This window comes from Primulina tabacum, chromosome 12, assembly GCF_025594145.1.
Source record: "Primulina tabacum isolate GXHZ01 chromosome 12, ASM2559414v2, whole genome shotgun sequence".
NCBI classification, from domain to species: domain Eukaryota; kingdom Viridiplantae; phylum Streptophyta; class Magnoliopsida; order Lamiales; family Gesneriaceae; genus Primulina; species Primulina tabacum.
In genome coordinates, this window is record NC_134561.1 from 5,088,815 (window position 1) to 5,116,031 (window position 27,217).

The 27,217-nt window shown below is 33.8% G+C and overlaps 1 protein-coding gene and 1 long non-coding RNA gene across 4 annotated transcripts; one reads left to right on the forward strand and one right to left on the reverse strand.

Annotated features, from left to right (window-relative positions):
- The first annotated feature begins 1,522 nt into the window (after positions 1–1,522).
- On the forward strand, positions 1,523–10,047 carry LOC142520142 (uncharacterized). Of its 2 annotated transcripts, XM_075623141.1 has the most exons (16): positions 1,526–1,945; positions 2,034–2,297; positions 2,410–2,507; positions 3,086–3,248; positions 3,330–3,440; positions 4,990–5,940; positions 6,035–6,187; positions 6,270–6,369; positions 6,504–6,598; positions 6,999–7,190; positions 7,278–7,334; positions 7,408–7,479; positions 7,616–7,714; positions 8,323–8,454; positions 8,565–8,738; positions 9,524–10,047. In XM_075623141.1, exons 1-16 carry the CDS (start codon positions 1,838–1,840, stop codon positions 9,665–9,667), a joined length of 2,913 nt encoding a protein of 970 aa, XP_075479256.1. In that variant the 5' UTR covers positions 1,526–1,837; the 3' UTR covers positions 9,668–10,047. The 2 variants fall into 2 exon arrangements, with proteins under 2 accessions (XP_075479257.1, XP_075479256.1); XM_075623142.1 differs by lacking the exons at positions 8,565–8,738; positions 9,524–10,047 and having other exon boundaries at positions 1,523–1,945; positions 7,616–7,742.
- Positions 10,048–17,379: 7,332 nt separating this feature from the next.
- On the reverse strand, positions 17,380–21,019 carry LOC142521031 (uncharacterized). 2 transcript variants are annotated; one of them, XR_012814055.1, is made up of 4 exons: positions 20,745–21,019; positions 20,642–20,664; positions 20,354–20,410; positions 17,380–17,654 (listed from the first exon to the last, which is right to left on the reverse strand). It is a non-coding gene; the product is annotated as an uncharacterized LOC142521031 (long non-coding RNA). The 2 variants fall into 2 exon arrangements; XR_012814054.1 differs by lacking the exon at positions 20,354–20,410.
- Positions 21,020–27,217: the final 6,198 nt, after the last annotated feature.

Here is a 27,217-nt window from a genome sequence, read left to right on the forward strand (position 1 = left end):
TTCTTTTTGCTCACTCTTCTTCTTGTTGTTCTTATTGTTGAGTCTTCACTGATCTTCTCTTTATATAGGCGGGAAAATTGATCGTACAGTGAGACTCATTTGTTGTATCCGTTGCATCTTGAATTTTTTTCTTGGACTTTGTGTCCCGACTTTTCGATTGTCCTTCTGAAACGTTTTGTCTTTAATACTTTGATGTAACGTCCATTATTGTCCTTTGACTGGACAATGGTTTTGTACCTTCACGTACAGCTAGATTCCATTGAAAGAGTTTGTCTTCATCCATAACTGAAAGATTCTGACTGATGCTTCGAACTGGTCAGTTGAACTGATATTCAGTTGGGCTGGTAAAATCAGTTGACTCGTCAGTGGAACTGATTTCACTCTTGTTCAGTTGGACTGATCAGCTGGGTTTCTTCATCAGTTGAACAATCCTTCGGCTGGCCAGGCTTCTGAGGTTCTCCTGCTGAACCACCTATCAACTGGACAATCAGTTGGACTGCTCAATTGACGTAACAGTTAGACTGATTCATTTTGTGCGATCAGTTGAGTGTCAAAAGTTTGCGATGTAAACAGCTCGTGAGTGATCCTGGATGCTGCACACTAAGGTAGATTATTAGTAACACAATTAACAAGTTTTGTTAACATCAAAATCAAGATTGCGAACTTGAAAAGTTCCAACAATTTTTAATATTTATATTCAAATTTACACGTGGTTTAGATTTTAAAATCTTAAATTCAAGCACTCATAATGTTTTTTTATTTTATTTGTATGAATGCTGTTTTATATGAATATTGAATTTATCTCTATCTAGTTTGCACACACAATAGTAACTAGTTACTCTGCACTCATGCATTGCGTGTACAATTTTTTTTATCATATCGATCGACTAAAGTGAAATTTGATAAATTATGGAGGGACTAAATTGATATTTGAATTGTTGAAATTAAAAAAATAAAAATAAAAGTGTGTGTTGAAATTTAAAAAAAAAACAAAAAAAAAATTTAATATTATTATCATATAAGGGTAAAGTTGGAAGAAAAAATTAATGTTTTTCTTAGATGGTTACTATCATGTCCTCAACTTTAACTAGTTACTCTGCACATGCGATACGTGTGTGTACAGTCTTTTTTATAATTATCGATGAACTAAAGTGAAATTTGACAAATTATAAGGCACTAGATTGATATTTGAATTGTTTAAATAAAAAAATAAAAGTAAAAGTGTGTTGAAATTTAAAAAAACAAAACAAAAGTGTAATATTAGTATCATATAAAGGTAAAGTTGGATGAAAAATTAGTATCTTTCCTAAGTGGTTACTTTCATGTCCTCAAATTTAATAAAATAGTATAGATAGAATAGATAAAATAGATTTCGATTAACTTAAAATGAAGCCAAATTTCTTTAATTTTCTCTCTTAGCGACGATCATCATTCCGAAATCAATATAAATTTTTTTAAAAAAATAAAATAAAAATGTAATATTAATATAATTACACATTAGATTTATCAAAGAATATAACTGTTTATTTTATGTTTCGAAATCAATATAAAATTCCCCCTCCTCAAAGCCCTAATTCGTCATTTGATCGCTTTTGGAAACGAAGAACAAAGTTCCGTTCCTTTTTTATGCTACTTCCACCCCAGTTTCTCAGAATCTGGCGATGGCGCTGTAATTTTTCATACGCGTGCTATCTTTAATAACCCCATCAGGGTTTGGCTACTTCGACTGACTGACGCAGATGCAGTCGAAGTGTTTGATAAGGTGCCTGAACCAGTTTTTTAGTTTAGTTTGCTTGAATTAGCATTCATTAGTGTTAAGTGGTGGAGTGTCGAAAAGATGGAATTTTCGCAAAATCTGATAGACAGAATCCATAGTTCATTTTCTGCTGGAGGTATACATTTCGCAACTCCAGTTTCATCTTTCAGGACAACGGAACTTGATCTGGTACACAAATTTTGTTCCTTTCATGCGTTTTGCTTGTGAATTTTTATTCTTTTTTTATATATGCCGGTGTATTTTGTTTGTTTTCCAGGTACGAGGTTTGTTGCAAATGGTACAAGGTTTGTCGGGTTCCATATTTTACTGGGACGACAAGAAACATTGTTTTTGCGTGCAAAATGGAATATACGTCGCTCATCTCTCGCAAATGAGTTTGCATCGTGTTCTTAACCAGTTCATGTTTGCTGCAAATTGTTTAAAAGTGGTAGACATCGTTGTTAACAAAATCCAGAAATCTAAAAGCTTGCCTCCACCTACGCTGCGAGCATTTGCCTCTTCTGTTAGTGCATGGCTAAGAGTGAGTGAGATTGATATCAATTGCCAACATTTCTGGGTCTGTCTTCTGCGTTCCAGTTTTGAATCATTTTGCTTATTCTGTCATGTCGTTCAAATATCTTTCTTTGGAACAGAGGATACAAGATGTTGCTCTGGAAGAAGAGGTGAAGGTAAATAGCTCAGATGGTAGCACTACCCCCACTCTTTTGGGGTTGTCAAGTTCATTATCAAGGTTGGTCAACATTATCTTGGATTTGGAGATTGAATAATTATGTGTGCATTCATTGGATTTGTTGAAAGAGATAATTTAGGATTTAGAAATCGAAATCGTAATGATCATGTACTTCTACCTAATCTAATTTTATTTTGATTTTGGGATCGACTATTAAATGAACCATCTTGGATTTCTCGTTTTGTTAACTTGGGATCATATGCGTTACGACTCAATTGTCAATCCCCTTTGCTCCACCCTCCTCTCTATTCACTTGAACGTGTCAAATCTGGATGTCTATATACCTATATCTCAAAATCTAACGACACATTTATGTGCTTTTGCTCGGTGTTTTCTTACATTGTAATGTGCTTCTTATATCTGTATAATAAAATCTGGCTCTTTGTTTCACTCGGTGCTATTTGGTCATATAAGGATGCTTGCCCATGATATTTATCCTTTTCTTGCTCCGCACGAACATACCCTGAATTTCTGTATCAACTTTCTTTCAGATTAATTTTCCCCACAAAATTCATGTTGGAGCTAATTTCTGTTTCTGAGCTTCTTATCTTAGTTCCTCTTGGTTTTATTTCATATAGTCTATGCTCAGGAGCCGAGCATTTGTTGCAAATAGTGTTTGGAGCTATTCCACAATTTTTTTTCGAAGTTGATGACTATGTCCCTGCTGCGGATATTGCTGTTCACATTTTGAACCATCTGTATCTAAAACTCAATGAAGTTTGTCTTGTTCAAGGAGGAGAGGTCATTCAAACATGTTCAAGTTTTATTATACTCGTTTCATGCTTTTGATGATTTGTTTTAATCAAATATGCTTCTTTTTAGGAGGATGCATATAGGATGTTACTTTATATACTTGTCGGTAGTTTGTTGCCGTATATCGAGAGTCTTGATTCTTGGCTCTTTCAAGGAACTCTTGATGATCCTTTTGAGGAGGTATTTCTTGTTTTCTTACTTTACTTCTTTCCTGGAGTTAGTTGAAACCTTTTATGAAATTCTATATGAGGCTACATTTGGTACTGCAAGTGGGAGGCCAGAGAACTGGAACTAATCAAATCCTTTACCAAGGAATACCTTTCAACAAACGCCTACCTGTTATCTGATATAATGGAGGAAAAGATTTGCTTTCACCTTTTTGGTATGACAAAAGGAGGATGGTTGAACGTAATTTTGCTTAATTTACTCATTTTATTATTTACACTATCGATTAAGAAAGTTAAAACACATTTTGTGAAGATCGGGAAGCCCTAGATGAGTATGATCATTATTTTTTTATATGAAATTTAATTGCAACAATAGATTACATTAACAAAATTCAAAAAATCATCCATTATAGGAGCTGGAAGACGATTAAATTTATTATCTAGTAATCGTTAGCGATGAACACGAGTCACATGACAGAAAGTATATTCAAACCTTGGTACGCTCCATTAAATTCTATTAATATTTTTTAGATTTACGATAGAAACTTTGAAACAAAATATGTTAAAAAAAATGTAAAGTTCTGTTATCTGTACACTCACGGTTTAGTAAGATTTAAATGAACTGTTTGCATCTCAAAACACGGTTTATTTGCAAACTTTCATGTGTGTAAAATAATGTTCTCATTGTTGTCGTATTATTGTAAAATTCTTTTGTATAGTCCATGGAATTGTTTCATTGCGTAACAACTGAAATTATAAAAAAAGTAATATGTGTTTTGAAATGTATTGCGCTTTAAGAATATATTAAACATTTAGTAGTAAAATCATCTGCTTTTTGCTGAACATAGTAAAATTCAAATATTATTGGATCATGTAATTTGCGAAAACATAAAATGGGTGTGCACACGCATATATAGATGTAATACTCTTCTGGAGATACATTTTTTATTTGTTAAATCAAAAGGTGCTAGGAAAAAGAAAAAATCAGTTAATCATGTGTGTTTATGGTTGTGTTAAATTAACTTTATATTTTTTTACTTTGTGAAGGAGGAAGGATTGCCCCAACTATCATCTGTTCCCTCCATCTTCCCCTTTCTGTCTAGCCAAACGATATAAAGGAAATCCAGGAATTTAATTTTCCCTTTGTTCCTGAGGGACAAGTCTCCTCTGATAAAACTCTCTCTCCACTTGGAGGAATAAAGTTGAAAGATCCTAAAATTTTCTACGCATGTTCTTAAGTTATTTCTGATGCTCTATTTAATTTTAGGCACCTACATAACAGGTTGTGTGCTTGCTGTCTCATCTGATTTATATTTGATGTGTTCGTGATGACAAATTTGTGTCTGTAATTTATGCTTGGGTTGTTCATCAGAATCACTGTTCACATATTCATTGATTGTTTACAGTGATTGCATTTGTTCCGTTTCTTGATTTTAAGGGTGTAAGATTTGTGTTTCAATTATGAGTGCTGTTGACAGAGGTGACTTTTTGATGGCTCCTTTTGGTTTCTTTATATTTCTGGTGCAACAATTATATATATGGTTCATTTTACCTTTCGGCAGATGTTCTTTGTTTCTAACAAAGAAATCACAATAGACGAGGCTGAGTTTTGGGAGAAAAGCTATCAACCAAGACCAGCAATGTCCAAGAGATTGCATCCGGAAGATTTTGCTTATGATTTTCTACCTTCAGCAGAAGACAATAAAGATAAGAATGTTAGAAAATCTGTACCTTTGTCTAGTGTACCCATGGGAAAAGAAGCAAATAACAAACAATTTCAAGTTTGTCCATTCTTCATCATGGGTATGGCGAAGGCAATTATTTCTGCTGGAAAATCACTGCAGCTGATTCGACATGCTCCTATGCAATCTCCTTTTGCAATTTCTGCTGACTATGTTGAGAAAGGAAACAACATAGCTGGATTAACCCTGTCGGAGGTCTTTTGTGCCTCATTAACAGCACTTATTGGCCATGGTGATCATGTTGCTGAGTATTTTTGGCAAGATGACAAACATCTGTGTGGGGAAACAGAGGAGATTGAGGAAAATTATGGGAGCTTTCAATTAAATACTCACTCAAAAAATGTCTGGCAGAAGTTAGTGGCAGATATTTTGAACCAGAAAAGAGATACTAGTTCAACACCTGCAAAAAAAGGTGCAATAAATTACAACATGACAAAGGGGAGGACAGCAGTTCCAGATGAAATAGATAACCTTCCCCGAAGATATTGTCCTGAAAATCCAGCTATCACAGTTTGCAGTGATATTATTTACGAGAATAGAGATGCTTGGAGCTCATTAAACATATCTCAAGCCTTTTGTCTTCCCGCTCTGAATGATGATGTGCTTAGGCAAGCTATATTTGGTGATAATTGTGGTTGTGGTTTGACAATCAAGAACACGGATTACACTTCTGGTCTCCACTTTGGTGAATTAGATCATCATCGGTTCCTGGATGATACAAAGATGCTGGAAGTTTTGCTTCCATTTCCAACTCTTCTTCCATCTTTCCAGGTTTCCCATTTGCGGAGTTATCTTAAATGGTTTGTGATGTGAAATATAATGTTGTTTTTGCTAGGATTTAGGTTTTCTTTCATTCTTTGGGCAGGATGACCTTCACGTGTCTGAGGTTTTACCCTTTCAGAATAACAGTACTCTGGCATCAAGAATCCTTAGCTGGATTCAAAAGGTTGAACCTGAAACTACTCCGCTTCCTATTGTTGTCCTTCAAGAGTGCCTCATTGTCTTCATCAAGAAGCAGGTTGGGGATGAACAATACTCACAATACTTGTCATAATTCTATTAATCGATTTGTCACAAATTCATGAAAATTTTGTATACAGGCTGATTATATTGGCAGCAAAATGTTGTCAAAATTACTGCATGAGTGGAGATTGCTGGACGAGTTGGGTGTGCTGCGTGCCATATATTTATTAGGATCAGGTGTCCCACTGGATGACTGTTCCTTTGTGTGCCATAAATTTATTGGGATCTGGTTTCCTCTTAAACGACTGTTCCATTAATTCACATGTTAACTATATTTATAAAGTATATCTGACTGGCTGCAAATACTCTAGGTGATCTGCTACAGCATTTTCTGTCTGTCATTTTTAATAAGCTAGACAAAGGAGAATCCTTAGACGATGATTTTGAATTGAACACGATATTGCAGGTACAGTTTTATCTAATAAAGCTTCATCAAGTCTTGAAGTGTCAAAAGTTTTTTTCATTTAGTTCCATTTTGTTACTGTGGCATGGATCATCATACTTATAGTGGGCATTAATGTCCAGTTTATACTTACCGGGTTTTGAGTTACTTCTTCTGATTATGGCAAGTAAGCTGTAGTCCCCTTAATTCCTATCAGCCAACTTGTCTTGTATCCACGAGTCATCAGGGGTCCTGATGAATTGTTGGGACAAAATATCATAAACTGTGGGCGTAAAAATTGTCTGGTACTAGTTGGAGAAATATAGTATGCTGTCCATTGATTTTTTTCTTTGTGTAATTTGATGTTGTATTCCTTGTGTCAATGGACTGGCACCATTAATTTCAGAATTTATTTTTTCATCAGGAATCAATAAGGAATTCTGCTGATAATGTGCTTTTAAGTACACCTGATGCATTGGTTGTGTCACTAGCCAAAAATCCTGGTATGAATGAAGGTGAACAGCGTAATCCATCCATTGTTGTCTCCACTCCTCGTAAAGGTAGAGCGCATAGCTCGGGAATGGATGTCTTGGACTCTATTGCGTTCACATACAAGGCATGTGCTAGGACTTTGTTGCCTTTGTTTTCTATGTTAGTTTGAAAATATAGTTTACTGGATTTCATTTGTGATGCAATGCGATAGGTCTCTTGGCCCCTTGAGCTTATTTGCAACCTGGAAGCCATGAAGAAGTATAATCAGGTAGACCTTGGTGCATCATATATATTATTTGAGTAGCTGTTTTTCTATTTAATACCTGGTATAATTTCTGCAGGTGATGAGTTTTTTGTTGAAGGTTAAACGTGCAAAATATGTACTAGATAAGACTCGAAGGTGGATGTGGAAGGTACCTCTTGCTCCCTTTAGAACTGTATTTAATTTAAATGTCTTGCAGACTTCAGGATACGGACTGATCCTTTGATTTCTATTCGTACTCAACAAAAAATGCTGAGATCCTTTGTATATCTCTTTGTATCTCTTAGGATAGAGGCATTGCCTCGACTAAGCAAAAGCGCTGCTGGTTGCTGGAGCAAAAACTCCTTCATTTTGTGGATGCATTTCACCAATATGTTATGGACAGGGTAATGTGTTTCTGACTCTTAAATACAGGTGATTGGAGGGTGAGTTGTTTGTCATACTTTATCATGCGTGGAGTATGAACAAGAATTGGTTTAGCATTATTTCCAAGCGCTTTATCTGTAAATTTTCAATCTAGCGTCTAAGTTGATATATTGTTTTTTATTGTATGATTTCATTGGATTGTGTTTCAACATTTTGAAATGCCAAGGTGAGAATTGAAACACATTCCTTGATCCGAATGGATCTATCGTTAGTGTAATGAGAACTGTTTTGAATTACACATTTCATAAAGAGACCTCCTATCTTGTTCAATATGATTTTCAGATTTAGAATTTTATTCATTTCAACTATTAAATACGGAGTTCAGCGCCTCCAAATCCTTGTAAAGACAGCAACAAATAATAAAAGATAGCAACAAATTAGCAAATCAAGACTTCTTCTATCCTAAAATTAAAGATAACAGCAAATCCTAATTCAAAATAAAAGATGCCACCAGATCAATCTATTACAGTTCTTAAAGTATAAAGTTAAATATCGTGCAGGTGAAAAGCAAAATTTCCATGTAAATACTTATATTTCTTGCAGTCTATAACCAGGATTTGATGAACAGGTATATCATAATGCGTGGCGAGAACTCTGTGAGGGTGTGGCGGCAGCTGGAACTCTGGATGACGCCATAGAAGTGCATGAATCCTACTTATTGTCCATTCAGAGGCAGTGTTTTGTGGTTCCAGACAAGCTGGTCTCTTTCACATGCTTAGATTTTTATAATAAATGCTATGTTTTATGCAAAATTTTATTGTCACCTTGTGGTGATGATGGCTACCTAAAAGAAGTCCTTTTTGCTTGCAGGGGGGATTGATTGCTAGTCGCATAAATAGTATACTTGGGCTAGCTCTTGACTTCTATTCTATACAACAGACTCTAACCTCTGGTGGGGCAATTTCTGCTGTCAGAGCAAGATGTGAAAAGGAACTAGAGCAAATAGGGAAACAGTTCGATGAATGCATGGCATTTCTCCTCAGGGTATTCTTTTGTGAAGTTATAATTCTCTCCATAGTTATTTTCTATGTGTCATCCATCAGCTTCCAAAATATTGTTCTCCTGCTTTTTCCTTTCCCTTTCGTTTTTATCTTTCTTGACCCCCAAAAATCTTTTATTTATTCCAGTAATATTGTTCCTCATTCCCTTTTTAATTTTGCTTTGTACCTTGCTTCTCTAGTTCTCTCCTGTAAACTGATGAAGCCACAACGATGAAACTCCTAGCATTCTGTTCATCTCTTTTCTCCTTATCTATTTGAGATGAATGCATCATCTTAGATATTTGGTTCACCAGAGCTCCAATTTGCCACCAGTGTTTAGTCCATGATTGGATCTTGCCCTGTAGGCTGCCGTGATATTTTAGCAATGTAGTTGTGCAGCTAGCTTCTGTGAAGATATGTGATAGTAGAGTCTAGTAGAACGTGACAAAAGCAATTTTCAACTGTTCTGTAGAGTGGTCTGGTATCTACTGTGGGTGATCTAATCACTTCATTTCTGATAAATATAATTTTATTAGAATTTGCTTTTTTTAATTTTTTTAACAAATTGGAGGGGGTTGGTCTATTAGCATCATTTTAAAGATGGTTTAAGCTTAATAGCAAGTAAAAATAGTCCTTCACATCTATTATTTTTGCAAATTGTAAGTAACTAAGTTTGTTTTCTTTTTATGCACGTGAAAACTCTTCAAAGTAAATAATTATGCTTCCTTTAGTAGCATAGACGATAACATGTGTCGCTATCAAGTTGCATCTCTGTATTTGGTGTTGCAGATTCTCTCTGTGAAGCTCAATGTTGGTCAGTTCCCTCACTTGGCAGCTCTTGTTACCCGTATTAACTATAATAGCTTCTATATGTCTGATGGGGGAAGCCTGATAACTGCTCCTGGCTCTGCCAACCTGCGCCTACATAGTTAAATTGGTTTCTGCTCGGCCAAATGCCTTCTCCATGAAAGATGCTTCTATCTGGTGTTTGTGTATTAGAAATGGAGTTTCTTGTTTTAATACGAACTGCACTTGCTGTAGATGCACCATCCATGCAATGTCTTGATCTTGCACTTGAGGTGAAAATTCTTATCTGAGAAACACTCAAATTAAGGTGTGATGCAATGGTTTTCAAGTTTTTTGTGATATGTAGATTAGAGAAATGATCAGATTAAGATGTGCTGCATAGTTTTCGAGTTTGGTGATTTATAGATTAGGATAGATCTGAATATGTTGTTCATACTATTATTTTAGATATCCACAGTGTAAACATTTATTTTTACAGTTCAAATGTAATTTTATAATGAAAAAGCAAAGCCTCAATGATATTTGCCACAAAACCACCAAATGATCTCTTCTTCCTCGTCTGGCTCTTCCCTTATCAAAATCTTCTTTTGGACGAGTCTTTTCTAAATTGCCTGGTTTTGGTGTGATCTTCATGATATTATAGAATTGATCGTTTGAAGAGATGAAAAGCCATGGGGTTCATATGATGGTTTTTGTTTACGAATATTTTGGTAATTTATTTTAAATTCTTTGAAGTTGAGTTTGGATTGATTATTTTGATTTGGATGGAGATATTTGATTTGGGAAACGGAGGATTTGAAGGATGAATATCAAATCACATTCATTTTGAGCGTGTTTGAAATATATTATTATTATTATTATTATTATTATTATTATTGAAATTATCTAACTTGATACGAAGTGGATTTGAAATTTATTTGAATTTTGTCTATAAAATAAAATCAAATCAAATCAAAAAATCAGATTATCTCAAATTCATTGTTCAAAAGAACAACTTTGAATATATCAGGGTGTCAATTCGGGTGAGTTGGGTCGGGTTGAGCAGTAGTTCTATTCAAAAATTGATCAACTTGAACTCAACCCGAACATGAACCCGAATCAACCCGATCAACACGTATAATCCGATTTTGAATTTTTTATAATTTTTTTAAAATTAAATTAAAAAAATAATACTAATATTTTAATTTAAACACATAATAATAATATCTCTGCCATATATTTGATTTAAATTTTGAAAATTTAATTGTAGAAAAATAAAGTATATCTACTAAATCAAATAAACAATTATTTAAAAAATAAAAAATGCTAAAAATAAATAATAAATTATGAAAATTTATGATATAAATATACAATAAATATTTTTCAGATATACAATATATAAAAATATAGGCAATATTTATTAATTATATTTTATTTAAAAAAATTAAAATTTTCGGGTTAACTCATTTTTTTCTGGTCACCTATCGGGTCCAACCCGATCTGACCCGAACCCAAAAATCTCAAACTCAAACTTGATTTTTTTCGGGTTGAACCGTGTCAGGTTGGTGGGTCGTGTCTGATTTTGACACCCCTGGAATATATGTTAGGGGATGAAATAAATGCTTTGGTTCTGAAAGCTTATTCCTTGTACTATTTTCTTTCTCCATTTGACAAAAAAAGTCCAATGGTTGATTACCAATATCAATTGCACTAGATTTACATGATATTACAGTTATGACTACTCGTGTATTGTAGAATTTACAAGCCTCGTGTTCCTGCTCCTCACAAGGTAGTAGAGAAACAAAAGCAAGGGGAATGATCATAACTATGACCAAGGGGCGAAACTCACAAAGCTTCATTCATCACACCCTATGCAGCTTAAACAAAACAGAGTTGTTTGTCCTAACAACCAAAGGAATTAAGATCTCTCAAACCTGTGTTTGTACAACAAAGAGTAAGGATCAAGGATCTCATATGAAAAACCTTGAAGGTTTCCACTTTCAAATTTGCTAAACCAAAGACCAAAATCAATAGTCCCTTTGATGTATGTTAAGACCCTTTTAGCCACTCCGAAATGAAGTTTACTTGGAGTTTGCATAAATCTTGAAAGCAAATTTGCTGAAAAGTACCTTTATTTGATTGGCTGATTTCCATTCCAAGAAAATAGCTCCTCTCTCCCAGGTCAGACATTTCAAATTCGTCCACCATCTTCATTTTAAAGCTTTTTACAGCTACTGCATCACCTCTTGTCACCGAAAGGTCATCAACATATAAAGAAATCATTAGCTTTACTTCATCTTCAAATTTTAGTATATACAATGTGGCTTCATTTTCACTTTTAACTAGGCCATTTTGTAACAAGTATGCATCAATCCTGCTGTACCGGACTTGTGGAGCCTTCTTCAAGTCATAGAGTGCCTTGATGAGTTTGTAGACTTTATCTTCTTCCCTAGAGACTGTAAATCCTTCAGGTTGCTCTACATATATATCTTCTTCAAGTAAACCATTGACAAAAGCTGATTTGACATCCAAATGATAAATTTTCCATCCTTACTTTGCTGCAAGAGCTACTAGAGATCTAATGGTGTCATGTCTTGCCACTGGAGCAAAAGCATCTGTATAATCAACCACTGGCTGTTGGAAATAACCTTTAACAACTAATCTTGCCTTTAAGTTTGTTAATAGCACCATCTGAGTTCGTTTTGGTTCTATAAACCCACTTAACACCAATTATTTTTTGATCGATTGACTTCTCTACCAGCTTCCAGGTATGATTTTTTTGTATCATGTTGATTGTCTGTGGGGCTCTTAACTCCTAATCAATGCAATTTGATTATAGTTAATAAATTACAGCTGAAAACGAGTAAAAAATTTTCTTTACAATAAGGCTAAAATGTGTCAACTACGATTATAATACTAAAAATAGTATATAATAAAGTTTCATATATACACATCATATCATAAAATAAGCTCACACATGACTGAAATCAACTACATACAAACAACTCATATCTTCGGAACATGCCCCGGTGTAGGACTCTTTTAATGTTTAATAAAAAAACAAAAAGGCTTTTTTAACTTTTTAATTAATGGGCTTAATAAACACTAAGATTAATAAAATCATTAGGCTTAAATTAAAAAGGTTTAAAAATACATATTTCCAAAAATCTCCTTATAAAATGCATAAAATTCCTTGCTCCCTTTAATTAATTTAAATTTTACCTTAACAATGCTAAAATTGTTAAAATATTTAAAATAATATTTTCTTAACTAAAAATAAAATTTTAGCTTTTAAATCTTTAACACCTTAATCGTCTCTGGCTTTCCGTTCCGGTCAACCACCGATATTCGTTTGAAAATCTTTAAATCATGAAATCAAACAAAATTACACAATTAATAATTTATTCACTCAAAATATTTCGTTCATTCATCCAAAATCATTAACTAAAATATTTTAGTAATTTAATAATTTTCATGCATGCGGTCTACGTGGACTGATTTTTGGGCGTTACACAATGAGTACAAAGTGGATATTTTTCTTTTTTTCCTCCTCTTTGTTCATTATATTTCTTTTCTTTCCCTTTGTATTCTTCAGCATTCTTCTTTCCTTCGCTTGATTGACCTTCTCTTAATCTTGCCATTAATGCTCCCTCATATCCTTCTTCCTGCGTCATGCTTATTCTTTGCTCTATGGCTTGAAAAGCATTCATTACTTCTGTCAAAGTTATAGTTGAGAGGTCCCTCGAGTCTTCTAGTGACAAGATTTTTGCATCGAATCTCTTCGGGACACTTACGAGGACTTTACTAACCATTCTTCTGTCCGACTGACGGAAATCATACACTCGAATATCGCATATGATTATCAAATAAATTCATATTTTGATTTAGAATCTTTGTAGTTGATTTACTAACCTTCTTTGATAATTTTAATACACTTCGATGGTCTGACGCCTATCACGAACGGAAATGAATCGATTTTGCACAATCCAAATACTTAATAATTGTGATATGATTTGTGTTTATTGAAAATGAATGTCTCGGCCTCTTCTTTGCTTTCAAGAACCAAAACAATATTTTATCCAATTTGTGTAGTGGAAGTTAAAGAAAGTTATCCAACCAAAAAATAATACTCCCTCTTATAATTCAAATTCAAACATTTGAATTATTTGAGTCGGGTCGGGTTAGCCCTCATGGGCGACCCGTTAGCCCATTAGTTATTTCTTACACCGACAGATCTTCTACATGAAGCCTGAGTTGATTCACTATCCTCATTAACCCGTTAGTATAATCCTTTAAAATTTCAGAATCACTCATTCTAAAAATCTCAAACTCCCTCCACAAATCCATTACTTGAATTTGCCTTATTTTGTCACTCCCTTGCAATTCTTGTTTCAATTGGTCTCAAGCTTGTTTTGTTGTTTCGCAGTTCATGATTCTTGTGAAAATAGGATATGAAACTGATGGGCCAATTGCAGCCAAAACTTTGTATTTCTTTACATTTTCTTCACTGTGTTGGTGGATTTTTTCTACTGTAGATTTTCTCTCAATGGTGGAGGTCTCTACCTGTTTCCACAACATCCCAATGGTCAAATGCCTTCAAATATTCCTTCATTTTCACAGCCCAAAAGGGAACATTTTCCCCATGGAAACTTGGAGGTGAAGGTGTAGAGAAACCTTTGAATGTCATTGAGTTTTTTTTTTTTTTTTTTGTTTATGTGACAATGGTTTGGGAATGAAAAACTTGCTGTCTTTTTTTTCCTCAGCCCTTATAGATCATACTGCTATGATACCATGATGAATTTAGAAGAAAAAAGGACAGAGGCATTGAAAGAAACATAAAGTTAATTTTTCTTGATATTTATTCATCTCATAAGTTCATATATATAGGAGATACAATCACAATCAACTCCACTAAACAATCCCTTAAATATTCTAAATTAAAACAAAGATAAATTATTCCATAAATATTGTGCAATGATCTACAATTTATTTTTTTTAAAAAAAAGTAATCAATGCTTGATTTCCTTGAAGGATGTCAACAATCAACAGTAACAACTAGTATGCATTGACATATTTATACACTACCAATCATGTAAGGTCCGAGATTTTGTTACTGTAATCTGAGATTAATATGAAATGATTTATTTATTTATTTAAAGATGATTATAGACGGAACGGAGCATATCGGGAGAGCCGAAAGAAGGAATCACGTTAGGTGTGAAGAATATAATCGGCGCACATGCGCGGCTTGAATGCGCGCATATGCGCGGAACGTCCAGAGAGTTCGGCGCACATGCGCGGCGGAAGGCGCGTATATGCGCGAGTAAGGGAAGATGCGAGACAGAACATCTCGCGCATATGCGCGAGAAGATTTATGCAACAGGCAGCCGGGCAGAACTACCGGCGCATATGCGCGGCTTTGTGCGCGCATATGCGCGCGGCATGCATCATGAAAAATCGCCACATGGTGTCTTGGAATGCAACGTATATATATATATATATCTTGCAATTATTCAGAACAAAAGGAACGAAGGGAGAAACGAAGAAAGGGAAGCTTCAGAAAAAGAAAGAAAATCCTTACGCCTTTTGTGAGAAATCCGTCCGTCTGTTTTTGAATCCGACTTCAGTACTGTGTTCCTATCGACACAGGCTACAACTAGGCGTAAGTTTTGTTACGTTTTGATAGGTTTTGAAATTATGATGTTGTCAGAATTAAATGGAATTCATATATGATGTTCTTGACATGTTAGACATCATATAATCGAAGTCAGATTAAAGAATAGATTGTTTATGAAATTGTTATGAATTTCATAGTTGATTTAGTTGAGATTCTATATCAGAGTTGTGTTATTATTCAGATTATGAGTTGTACTGATACTGGTTATGAATTCTGGTATTATATCTGTGATGTTGAGATAGACGGGGTTATCGTGACTGTATTGTTATGCCGTCGAAACATCAGTAGATTGATATTGATCAGATTCAGTATTGATTGAGATTGATCAGATTCAGTAATGATTTCGATTGTATCGTGATATCATTGATATGAATTAGATTGTACCTTGTTCAGATATGGATCAGATTATATACCGATTTGAGTATTGATCAGAACAGGTCTTGAATTGAGTTATATACTGATATGGTATTTATATGATTGTCATTATCAGATTTGGATATGGACAGATTGGGATACGAGACTTCGTCTTCATCAGACCGAGAAGATAAAGGTATAAATTGATGTTAATTGGGAGATCGACTTGAGTTAGATTTAACTCGAGTTTCCCTAAACCACATACTTGTATGGTATTGTTTTTATACCTTTGTATTTTCATGATTATGTTTATTCTATTGAATTAGAAATAGAAAGCAGAGAGCTATTGAGTGAGACTCACTGACAGAGGGGTTAGATTTTGACAGTATAGTCACTGACCCATTGCACATTGTCAGACTAGGCTTAGTCTTGGTAGATACGCCAAGGCACTGGACGTTTGGTGTATCGATATGCTTAAGATACAGACATTGTTCTTATTGTAGATTATTCGATACAGCTAGACCAAAGTCCAGAAATAAGAACGTACCGCCACCGCGACTGGTAGTAGTAGGTGGGAGACTTGTTACGTTCTTATTCACCGGGATCCCTAGATTAGAATGAGAGATGAGTCGAGTCTTATATATCGAGACTAGAACTTGATTTACAGATTTGTATTGATTTATGTTTCGTAGATTACGATTCATGTTTTATTCACAGACTGGTGTTGATACATGTTGTTTGATTATGCTACATGTAATAAGATATAATTCATGCTTTTATGTTAATTCAGTTAACTGCATGTATACATTATTTATACTGGGATTTATTCTCACCGGAGTATCCGGCTGTTGTCTTGTTTGTATGTGTGCATGACAACAGGTGGGACAAGATCGGGGTCAAGAAGATGATGAGAGAAGACGAGTTTAGAGTGGTGACTCCGGATTTATTGTAGACTTGGTTTAATACTTGAAATTTAGTAGTTAAACCTTAGACTAGTTTGAACTAGAAGCATGTTATACAAGATTTGTATTATTATACTGGTTTGTATAATAGATTGATTCCATTACCTTCCGCATTTTAAAAAAAAAAATTTTAGACCCTGTTTATCTTAATTGATAATTAAATCCCAAAGATGATTAAGATGATGATTAGCGTCCGGGTCCCCACAAATCAGGTGCACAAATTGTGTATATATAAATTAATATTGCATAGAATTTTTTAATAAATTTTTGAGTAAAAATTTATATTAGAATTAAGGTAAGATGATATATTTTAGATTTTTTTCTTAATAATTTTAAAAAGCAAATTTTTATTTTTTAAAATTTATATAAAAGTCTTGTACTTAATAATATAACAATAACAACATGTAATTGAATACACGCGTTGCAAATACCAAAATCAACGATAAATCAGAAGCATAAAAATTTGAGTACTTATTTTTGTTTGGGTATAAAATTTAAAAGATGTGTGATACTTTAATTTGGATGTAAAATTTAAGAAAGAAGAGAAGAATTAATTAAATTTGTAAACTAAATGAGTGATATTTCTTGAATTTAAAAACAAAATTTAACCAACGTATAAAAATTAGTTAATTTATAAGGTTTAACTTTAATTAATACTAGTCACATGTGCATATGTTACGTGCATGTTCAGTCGAATATTTATAATGTGGGGACCCGTGGTCTTGATTAATATTTAATGACCAAACAACCAGAATTTATTAATGTAAACAACGAAAGCGATTAAAAATTTTCTTTTGGGCCAATAGAAATTTCGACATGACCTTCCCGTAAATAAGACATCCCAAAATTTTCAAACATCACAAATAATATTTATATACTCGAAATAAAGTCATAACATCAATTCACAACCTATAGCCGCACTGGCCAGGACTAAACACATGTAGAGCCGGCAAGGCTCGTTCACACAACTATTAATTCAAAACATCGTAAAAATAACAGTACAGCTACACGGGGCATCTACTCGGTAAATGTATGACTCCATAATATAGTATATATATATATGGGAACTCTCAATCATGACTCGACGACTTGGCACCACTGCCTGACGCTCCACCAGACGCGTCAAATCCTCCTGGATAACCTGCTATGGTATCAAAAACAATCACAGCATAAAAAAAACGAGGGGTCGGGCCCCAGTACGACGAACAAATAATATTACGACAAATATAACTGACATGAAATAAAATCAAGTAAAATGAGATGCAATGCAATGCGTGAAAGGTAACAACCGATAACGGATACCAAGCGGAGTCCAAATGAATCGCATCAACAACAGTAACAGTGGCCACCCGTGCCAGGAACGTAGCAACACAACATCAAGTCGCCCCTCATCCATGCACGTAGCATCGAGGGTACGGGAGCTACCTGCTCAGCCCTCATGCAAGCCATCAGGAGTGCTAATCCTACCCACCCGCTCCATCGATGACGCAACAACTCGATAAATCAATATCAATATCAATAGCAATCAAAGGAGTTGTGGGGACCCGGACGCTAATTCATTCCTTAATCGTTTTTAGGAATAATTCAAACAATTATAATAAACAGGGTCTAAATTTTTTTTTTAAAATACAAAGCGGAAACGTAATGTAATTCAATTCAAATTACATATTAAACATAAACATACAAATCTTGTATTATCTACAAGAATTCAACTAGGTTCAACTATATCTCAGTGCTGAATCCTAAGTTGCTTCGAAGCCCGGATCTCCACGCTATCTAGTCCAGCCTCGTTCTTTCCTTGACCCTGATCCTATCCCACCTATTGCCATGCACACATACAAACAAGACAACAGCCTGATAACTCCGGTGAGAATTACATTCTCAGTATAAATCATGTATACATGCAATCATAAAAATAATATAAAAGCATATAACAGATATTCCTAACATGTATCAAAATCAGAAACATGAATCAAATATTCATCACATGTATTATAATCCTAAACATGAATCACTATCAAGAATAAATCATATTCTAAACATGTACCATCATCAGGAACATAATTCAACATCAAGCAATGAATCACTCTCCGTGATTCTCAGACTCAGACTCGACTCAGTCCTAATCTAGGGATCCCGTTCGGAATAAGAACATACACCCACCTACACTCCCGATCGGGGTGGTGGTATGTTCTTATTCACGGACTTTGGCTCTTTCCATATCGAACACCAGTAATAGAAAAACTCCAGTTCTATCCACTCTGATATAGCCAAACATCCGGTGTCCTGACCTAACCGTCATGGACTATGGCCCGATCGCCAATATTCTATCCTGCAACAAAGTGCAATGGGCCAGTGACGAATCCTCACTATCCGGCCCTTCTGTCACAAGATCAAATGTCTACGACTAGACACATTCGCCTATGACTCAAGACATACATTGTCTATACATCCATAGACCAGAAATATCAATCGTATTTAATTGCAAATAACAATGCAATAAAATAAAGTATGTGATTTAGGGAAACTCGAGTCAAACCTCACTCGAGTTGTGCAATCCCAACTCAACATTAATTTATACCTTTGTCTTTGTGGTCTGACGAAGTCGAAGTCTCGAAGTCAAATCTGTCCATATCAATCTGAAATACAATATCGGATAGGCACAATCTCAATATGCAACTCAATTCCAAATCTATTCTGATCAATACTCAAATCACACATAATCTAATCAATATCGAATCAAGATACAATCTAATCAATATCGACGATATCACGATATAATCGAAGTCACTACTGAATCTGATCAATATCAATTTGCTGATGTTTCGACGGTATAACAATACAGTCTCAGTAACCCGTCAATCTCAACATCACAGATACAATATCACTGTTTATAATCAATATCTGTATAATTCTGAATCTAACTCAAAATCAACGACATAACGGAATAATCTCGTTATCCCCGTCAATACAATATCAACAGATATCAATTACAATCCATAACCAATATCCAATACCATCTAAAATCAATCAATAATCCAAATCTGTCCAATATCTATCAATATACCTCTGAAAAATCATAACAATTTCATAATCAATCTGTTTCTCAATCGGACTTCGATTCTATGATGTCTAACATGTCAAGAACACCATATATGAATCATATCCGATTTTGACAATACCATAATTTCAAGACATATCGAAACGTAGGAAAACTTACGTCCAGTTGAAGCTTGTGTCGATAGAAACTCAGTACTGTACTCAGATTCAAAATCAGACGGGCAGATCGAAATATAAAGGCGTAAGGATTTTTCAGCCGTTTCTCTCTTCCCTTTCCTCGTTTCATATGTTGGAAATGAAGTATATATGTATATATATATCCTAAGTTGCATGTTTATGAAATGTGTCTACTTTTCACAACTTTCAGGTGGCGCTCGGGCGGTCATAAAGTACTGCTCGGGCGCCGAACACTCTGTTCGGTTACTCGGCTTGTTAAACACTGGCGCTCGGGCGGTCAAAAACTACCGCTCGGGCGCCACACTTTCTTTCCAAGACCTCATATTCTCATCCCCTGGCGCTCGGCTTCTCCTCTCGCAACTTTCTTTGCTCTTGAAATCTCAATTATGTTCATTAATCAGCGTCTGATTATAGTAATTAAATCTCGGGCATTACAGGAGTCAAGGCTCGAAATGCTATGCACCAATATTATCAACTCAAATAAATGCATGAATGCATTTACGTATTCACAGAAGCACATAAGGCACGCCACAACTCATTACAAAGTACTTAACGTCATTTCACGTCATAATAGATGTCGTAATGAAAACAGTTCGTACGTACCTCAACTGACTTTAATTTATCACAAAATATCTTAAATATTTCTCGAAAACTCCAATACTGTGGCAAAATTATTATTGCACATCAATTCTTATTTTAGTTAAATAATCAAGGAATTTATCGAAAGTAATTCCAAAATTCACACTAAATTTCCAGATCTTATAATTTCAAATCACAACATCTAGCGGTGTCTGACTAGCGCATGTACAGCTCAAAAGTCGAAATATCCCAATTTATAAATCTGAAAATTTGAAATTCAGTAAACTAAATTCTGAAAAAGTCGATAAATACCTCGAATCGACTCAATAATTCACCTATAATCAATAATACAACATATATCAATTGTTGGAATTCGAATTATTCAAAATACCCAAAATTTCGAAACCCTAAATACCTCAAGGCTTCGAAGTAAAACTCTAGGAAACTTAAACCGAGAGTTTCATCACAAATTCCGGCGAAAACGAGCGGCGGTTTCCGACGGACTCGAAAAGTATCGTGAGATTTCTGTGCAAAATGGGTATCAATGCGTAGCTTGCGACGAGAGCTATCCGAAAATATATTTCATTTAATTTTTCGGCGATCGGAGCGACTAGAATCGAAGGTCAAAGACACGAAAATGGTGAAGGATCGAGAATGATCGGGAAATGCAGAGAATTGAAGGAGAGAGAGAGACGTTGTAAGGACCGTGTATCGTGTTATCGTAAATCCTGTGTGATTATCGATAATTCATGAAATTGATATGTGATTATATATTTGATGTAAATAATGAATATGCGGGCAGAACATGCCGCGCCCGAGCGGTAGTTTGTGACCGCCCGAGCGCGGTACTAGTGAAAGCCGGGGGCAGAATGTTCTACCGCCCGAGCGCGAGAACGGTGGTGATAAGAACGAGACTTCTGTTTTACTTTTCTTCATTTCCTTACCGTGGATTCGAGAGAAAAGAAGGGAAACTCTCTTTCCTTCGTCCGAATCGACTTCAAAACGCTGTCTAAACGCGAAACAAATTATATATTTGTGATCGTCGCGTCGAGAGCTTCTGACTGAGGTAAATTTCTTCTAGTTCCAGCAGCTCGAAATATCAAAGTGCTGGAATAGCATGTATTTGAAGTTGAATTTCTGATATGTAGTAGAATAACCGACAAGAAACTTGTATTCGAAGTCGGAATTGAATTATGATATGATTTTGATTTGATATGAATTTTTGAAGTTTCAAATGATATTTGAAACTCATATTAATGATTTTGGAATATGTTATTGATTGGAATGAGTATGTTATTGATGTAGATAAAGTGTAATATCAATATCTTCAGGCTACATCAACTGGAAACGAAGAATTGAGGTATGTTGCGACCGGGTAACATACGACAGGTATCTGTATTATATGATATATGTAGGATTGATTGGAATGAGATTATGTGTCTATATGCCTTATTTGTTGATTTATGTGGCATACATGACATTGAGATTGAGATATCGATGTATAAAATAAATGTTTTGTTAACACACATCATTTTATGCATACATCGATACATGACATGCATGTTGAGCTATGATCCTTGGATACCCTGATATGATTTGATTGGATTCCGGGGTTTGTGAACACAATCGCTATGCCGGTATTATATGACCCGTAAAGCATAGACAATTGTGGCCCCATATGATTGGATATGAGATTTGGGATTTGATGGCGCTTTGCCGACGCTATCATACGAGTATCCCATATTGGCCGGTGTGCCAGCTCGAGCATTGATTTGATAGCGATTCGTTTGATTCTGACATGTGCTCAGTGGATGGGCATTTGACTTGATACCTCCACGACATACATGCATTGCATACCATATATCATTGTTTAGATATCTGTGGTATATATGATTGGTTGTTCCATACGGAGCTTTGCTCACCCCCAAGGGGGGCTGTTGTTTTCTTTGTGTGTGGACAATGACAGGTACTCCAGGATATCAGGAGACCGGAGAGGGTACTTCTGGAGGGAGCCACAGTTTGGGCTGAGGTTTTATGTTTATGTCTTGTTCCCAGTATATATGTATATGTATTTATATACCGGGGCATGTCCCGAGGATATGAGTTGTTTGTATATGATTGGTTATGATTTCGTGTGGGCATGTTTATGATCTGAGATTAAATACTATTTTTAGTATTCAAATAAAATGATTTGGGCTCATTGTAAAGAAATTTTAAACTCGTTTTCCGCTGTAATTAGTTAACCCTAATCAGATTGCATTGTAATAACGATTAGGAGCTAAGGGCCCCACAGACGTGTATAGTGTCTGATTCTTTTTTTTTTTTAAAGTTTTCCAACGGGCCAAGCTTTTCATTTTGTTTCCATTTGGGCTGGGCTCTCACATTGCTGGGCTCTCACATATAATGATTACTCTCACTAAAATAAATAAATTAAATTGAAATATTAGAAATAAAATTTAAAATTTTCTGACATCTAATAAGTTTTTTAGACTTTTTTTTTACATAAATTTAATTTTTCATGAAAAAACATAGAGATGTTAAAAAAATGGATATTTTGGAGATTTTAAAAATTACACAAAAAATTTACTCAATACACATTGAAAGATAAGAGCCGTGAATTTCATCATAATAAAAAAATGTTATATATAGTATAGAATAGATTATAGATATAGATAATTCATATCTACTTATATGAAAGCTGGAATAAATTTTCCTTGGCCAGTTTTGGTACGGTTCCCGATTAAAAGCAAAAACACGTGTCGTCCGTTTCTTTCTCCCACAATCAAGAGTTTGTGCTGTCAATAGGAGTTTAATGGTTCTGCCCACCTTCCTTCTTTCAACCTGTATCTTTTGCTTTCCTTTTTCTCCGGTTGTTGCATTTGTTGTTCGGACTTTTTCAATTCTCGCTCTGCTTGTGCTCATTCCTCCTTGAAATTTTCGTTTGCCGTTTGATCTTCTCGTCCGAGAGCCAGAAAACGTCAACAGGTAAGTGTTCCCCTTCGTTCTCTTTGATTATGTTGTTCTTCATGTGTTTTTTCCCTCTCGTAGCTATATTAATCGTGTTGGGAATGTCGCTCGGTAATCCGGAATGACTTATTTTGACATCGTCCCACGGTTTCTTTGTAGAGGTCCCTTCGTTTTTTTCGCTCGAGCGGAAAGCCCTTGCTTTTCCTTTGTTATAGATCAGATGCGTGTTCCCCTCCATTATATTCGGCCCTGTTGTTTTTTTCCCCCTCCCTCCCAACTATAGTAATCGTTTTAGGAAGTTTTCCCGTCCACATTATTTTGGTGTCATTTTCCCTGTGTCTTTGTAGAGGTCCTTCATTTTTCCCTTGTTTGAGCGGAGAGCTATTGGTTTTTTCTTGTTGCGACTTTTGTTATTTAATTGAACTACTAAAGGAAATAGTTTGGTATATCTTTGCCTAGACAATCAAATGTTTTTTTGAAATTTCTTTGCGTTGATTTGTTTCTCATTACTTGGTTTTAGTTTTTGTTTGCCTTTGTTTTGGGGATGTGAATGCCCATACTGATCGCTAAAATAGGCTGTTGTTCTATTCATGTAAAGATTTATTTTGATTTTGCTATATAGAAACAATTTGTGATCAATAAGAAGCTTCAACAGCTTAAAACTATGGCGAGCTTGTCCTCTCGTACTACATACATGTTCGATCTTTATTTACAATTTTATTAGTTTACCATTTAGTATTCTTGGCTTTTTACTATATACGTGGTTTTTTTTTAATCTTCATTAGGTTCGACAGATTTTAACTATTAGTTTTTGTGGTGTCAAACTATATGTTATAGCTCATTCTTGTGTGTTTCATTTTCTTAAAAAAAGTGTCATATCTAGCATTAGTTAAAAATTACATAGACCAGTAAACCAAGTAGTATTAAAATTAGATATTTTGAATTACTTGCTATTATAAAATAACAATGATGCCGCGACAAAGAAATCAACATTCTTACATTCAATACCTTCTTAATTACAATTTTATCACAACTTAAATACACATTATTATTTTCTTATTTTTAACACTAAAACTCACTCTATTAACACTTGAAATAAAAAACTAATGTCTAGCTTTTCTAAAACATAACACGTGGTGCAAATATAATCAATAATATAATGACTAAGACTTATATTATAAAACAATCATTTATGTCCTTGCACTTGTCAACAATATAAAACATCTAAGTTACTTGTATTGAGGTGGCCAAAAATAATCATACCATGTGTCATAACCCATCTATGACTCACCCTTCTCCATATGATTTATATAGGTTTATCTACCGTCTACTATTTTACAATCACTTACCTTAACATTTGAATACTTTTCTTTCAATATCTGAACATACTGTTTCTAAACCAACTCCAATGGAAAACAACCCGTACTGTGATTGTATCGACTGCACTCAATGTTGCGACAACTCTCTATTTCAGAAATAAGTCGAAGAACTAATAAAAAATTTTTACTCAAACCCGGTATGGGCCATCATCTTACGAAGAGCACTTACCATGGAATCAAAACTTTCTTTTCTATTAGACTACGCAGCCGATATGGAAACAGAGCCAGATATCAACATTATCCGGCAAACCCAGTATGTATATTAAACAGATACTAGAACATCTATCATGTAGTCTAGAAATCGTTTAATTCATAAACATTTACATCGACCTCCTAACAATTATAAAATATATTCTAGGGAATCTACATGTATAAAAGTTGCCTTTATTTTATTTTTTACTCTAACTCGCCTTTTCTCTGTTGCAGTACATAAATAACTTTATCTCATGTTATTGGCATACCCTTTATTTTTATACCTAATATACTTATTCTCAATCATTTCAAGATGTATCTGACTTAACAAATTATTAATAAACTATCTAATGACTAATGTATTTGGTTGGTTTCTAATTTTAGTCAATAAATCATATATATAACCTTTGAATTCCGGATATGCTCAGTAAACAATAATATATGATATAACTTATGCAAATGTATTATTGCTTACGATTACCTAGGAACTATAGTTTGCCTTTGTTATTAGAAAAAAGAAATTTAATAAAATCTAAACATTTTTACCAATTGTTTAGTTTTAATAAGCTAAAATGATATGATTAGATTTTCTTGATATTTTTATTTATAAAATAAGTTAATTTTCTACCAGTTAATATACCAGAATTTAACTCACCTTATTATGTGATTTGTTTTCTTAAGTACAACCCCACAAGCATAAACGAGGAATGAAGTGATCTTGTAATAATATGAACATAACTAAGTTTTTTGTGCTTTCTAGGTATGTGCTGTCTAAAAACAGTAGATAGAATATATGTAAATTATCTGACTGCTATTATATTTAGGCTTTATTAATATTTTGATAGCAAAATTCAGCCAACCTATATCTTGTTTCTTAGCTTTATCAAAAATGTCAATATTCACAAAACTAAGAATGTGCTAATTTTGGTTTATAAATACATAAAAAAAATATTTAAGTCTCTACATACTCTTTCTCACACTTCATTATCTAAACAACTTAAAAGCTTCTGATTTTGAGAAATATAAATGTCAAATTCAATTAAAAAATTGAATATATATGAAAAATCTACTTATTACTAACCCCTTGAAATTTTTTTAAAAAATAAAAAATGTTATATTCACACGAATGTATATAGAATATTCATTCCTTAATTTGTGTTTGTAATATTTATATTATTAAACATATTTTATAGAAACGCCATTATTCAAACAATATAATTCATTAATTTTTCTACAAAAAAAAACATTTAAATACAAAAGAAAATAGCATATATGTATAAACCATGCCCATTACTAAAATAGCAACTACTTCAAACATATATGAAATATATATTTTTTCCCTTACCCAACAACTAAACAAAAATATCACATATGCTTTAATCATACCTTCACAACAACAACATTGATGGAATGTCTAAGATAACTAAAGTAAAATACATTACTTCTTAGTCAAAACAATTTCTAGATTTTGATTCCTAACACATAAAATTATCAAAAAATAGAAAACATTTGATTGCTATTAGTCCCATTTTCCCTAAAAAAAAACCAAAAAAAAAATTAAATATTGTCTCGCGTATTTAGCTGCTAATTCCATGTTCATTCTTATTACTTAGCTGTAGTCAAACTGGTTAGTTTCGTTATTGTTTAAACAAACTTAAATAAAATATTTGCACATTATAACATGCATACGCAAGTTTTACCAAATTAAAGAGTATGATTTTAAACATTTTCAAATATATATATTCCTACATCTAATATATCAGTTTACACCCAAATATAATTCGTATACATAAACTAATTCCCTATGATTTTTGGTATCTATAATACTAACTTTTCTGCTCCCCATATTTATCATCTCTAAGTTTTCTTACACAAATAAATCAAACCTCATAATTACTTTAAAAACTCACAGTATATATTGTTTCCTATATTATTTTACCAAAAAAAGTAAAACTGTTTTATTTTAGTTTATATCTACATAATTGTAATGCATTAAAAAAAGAAATCATACAATTAAATATATACAAATATAAACACATATTTATCGTCTTTAAAGTATAAATAAAATTTATCATTTATTGCATGAAAACTTGGGTAAACACCTCAAAAATTTGAGGTGCGTACACCTAGTTTCATTGAACATAGCAAACAAGCATTCCAAAATGATGGATGAAAATCGGATATTTTTAATTATTTAAATTGAAAAATAATGATCTTATCATGGATAACAACTGGATTGCTAAAAAATTCTAATTTTTGGTACATCTCAAATTTAGTTTTAAGATTATATACTAAAAATTCAAGATAAACAAACAAGTCAAGTTAATCAAAACTAACTAGGGTTGGGGTT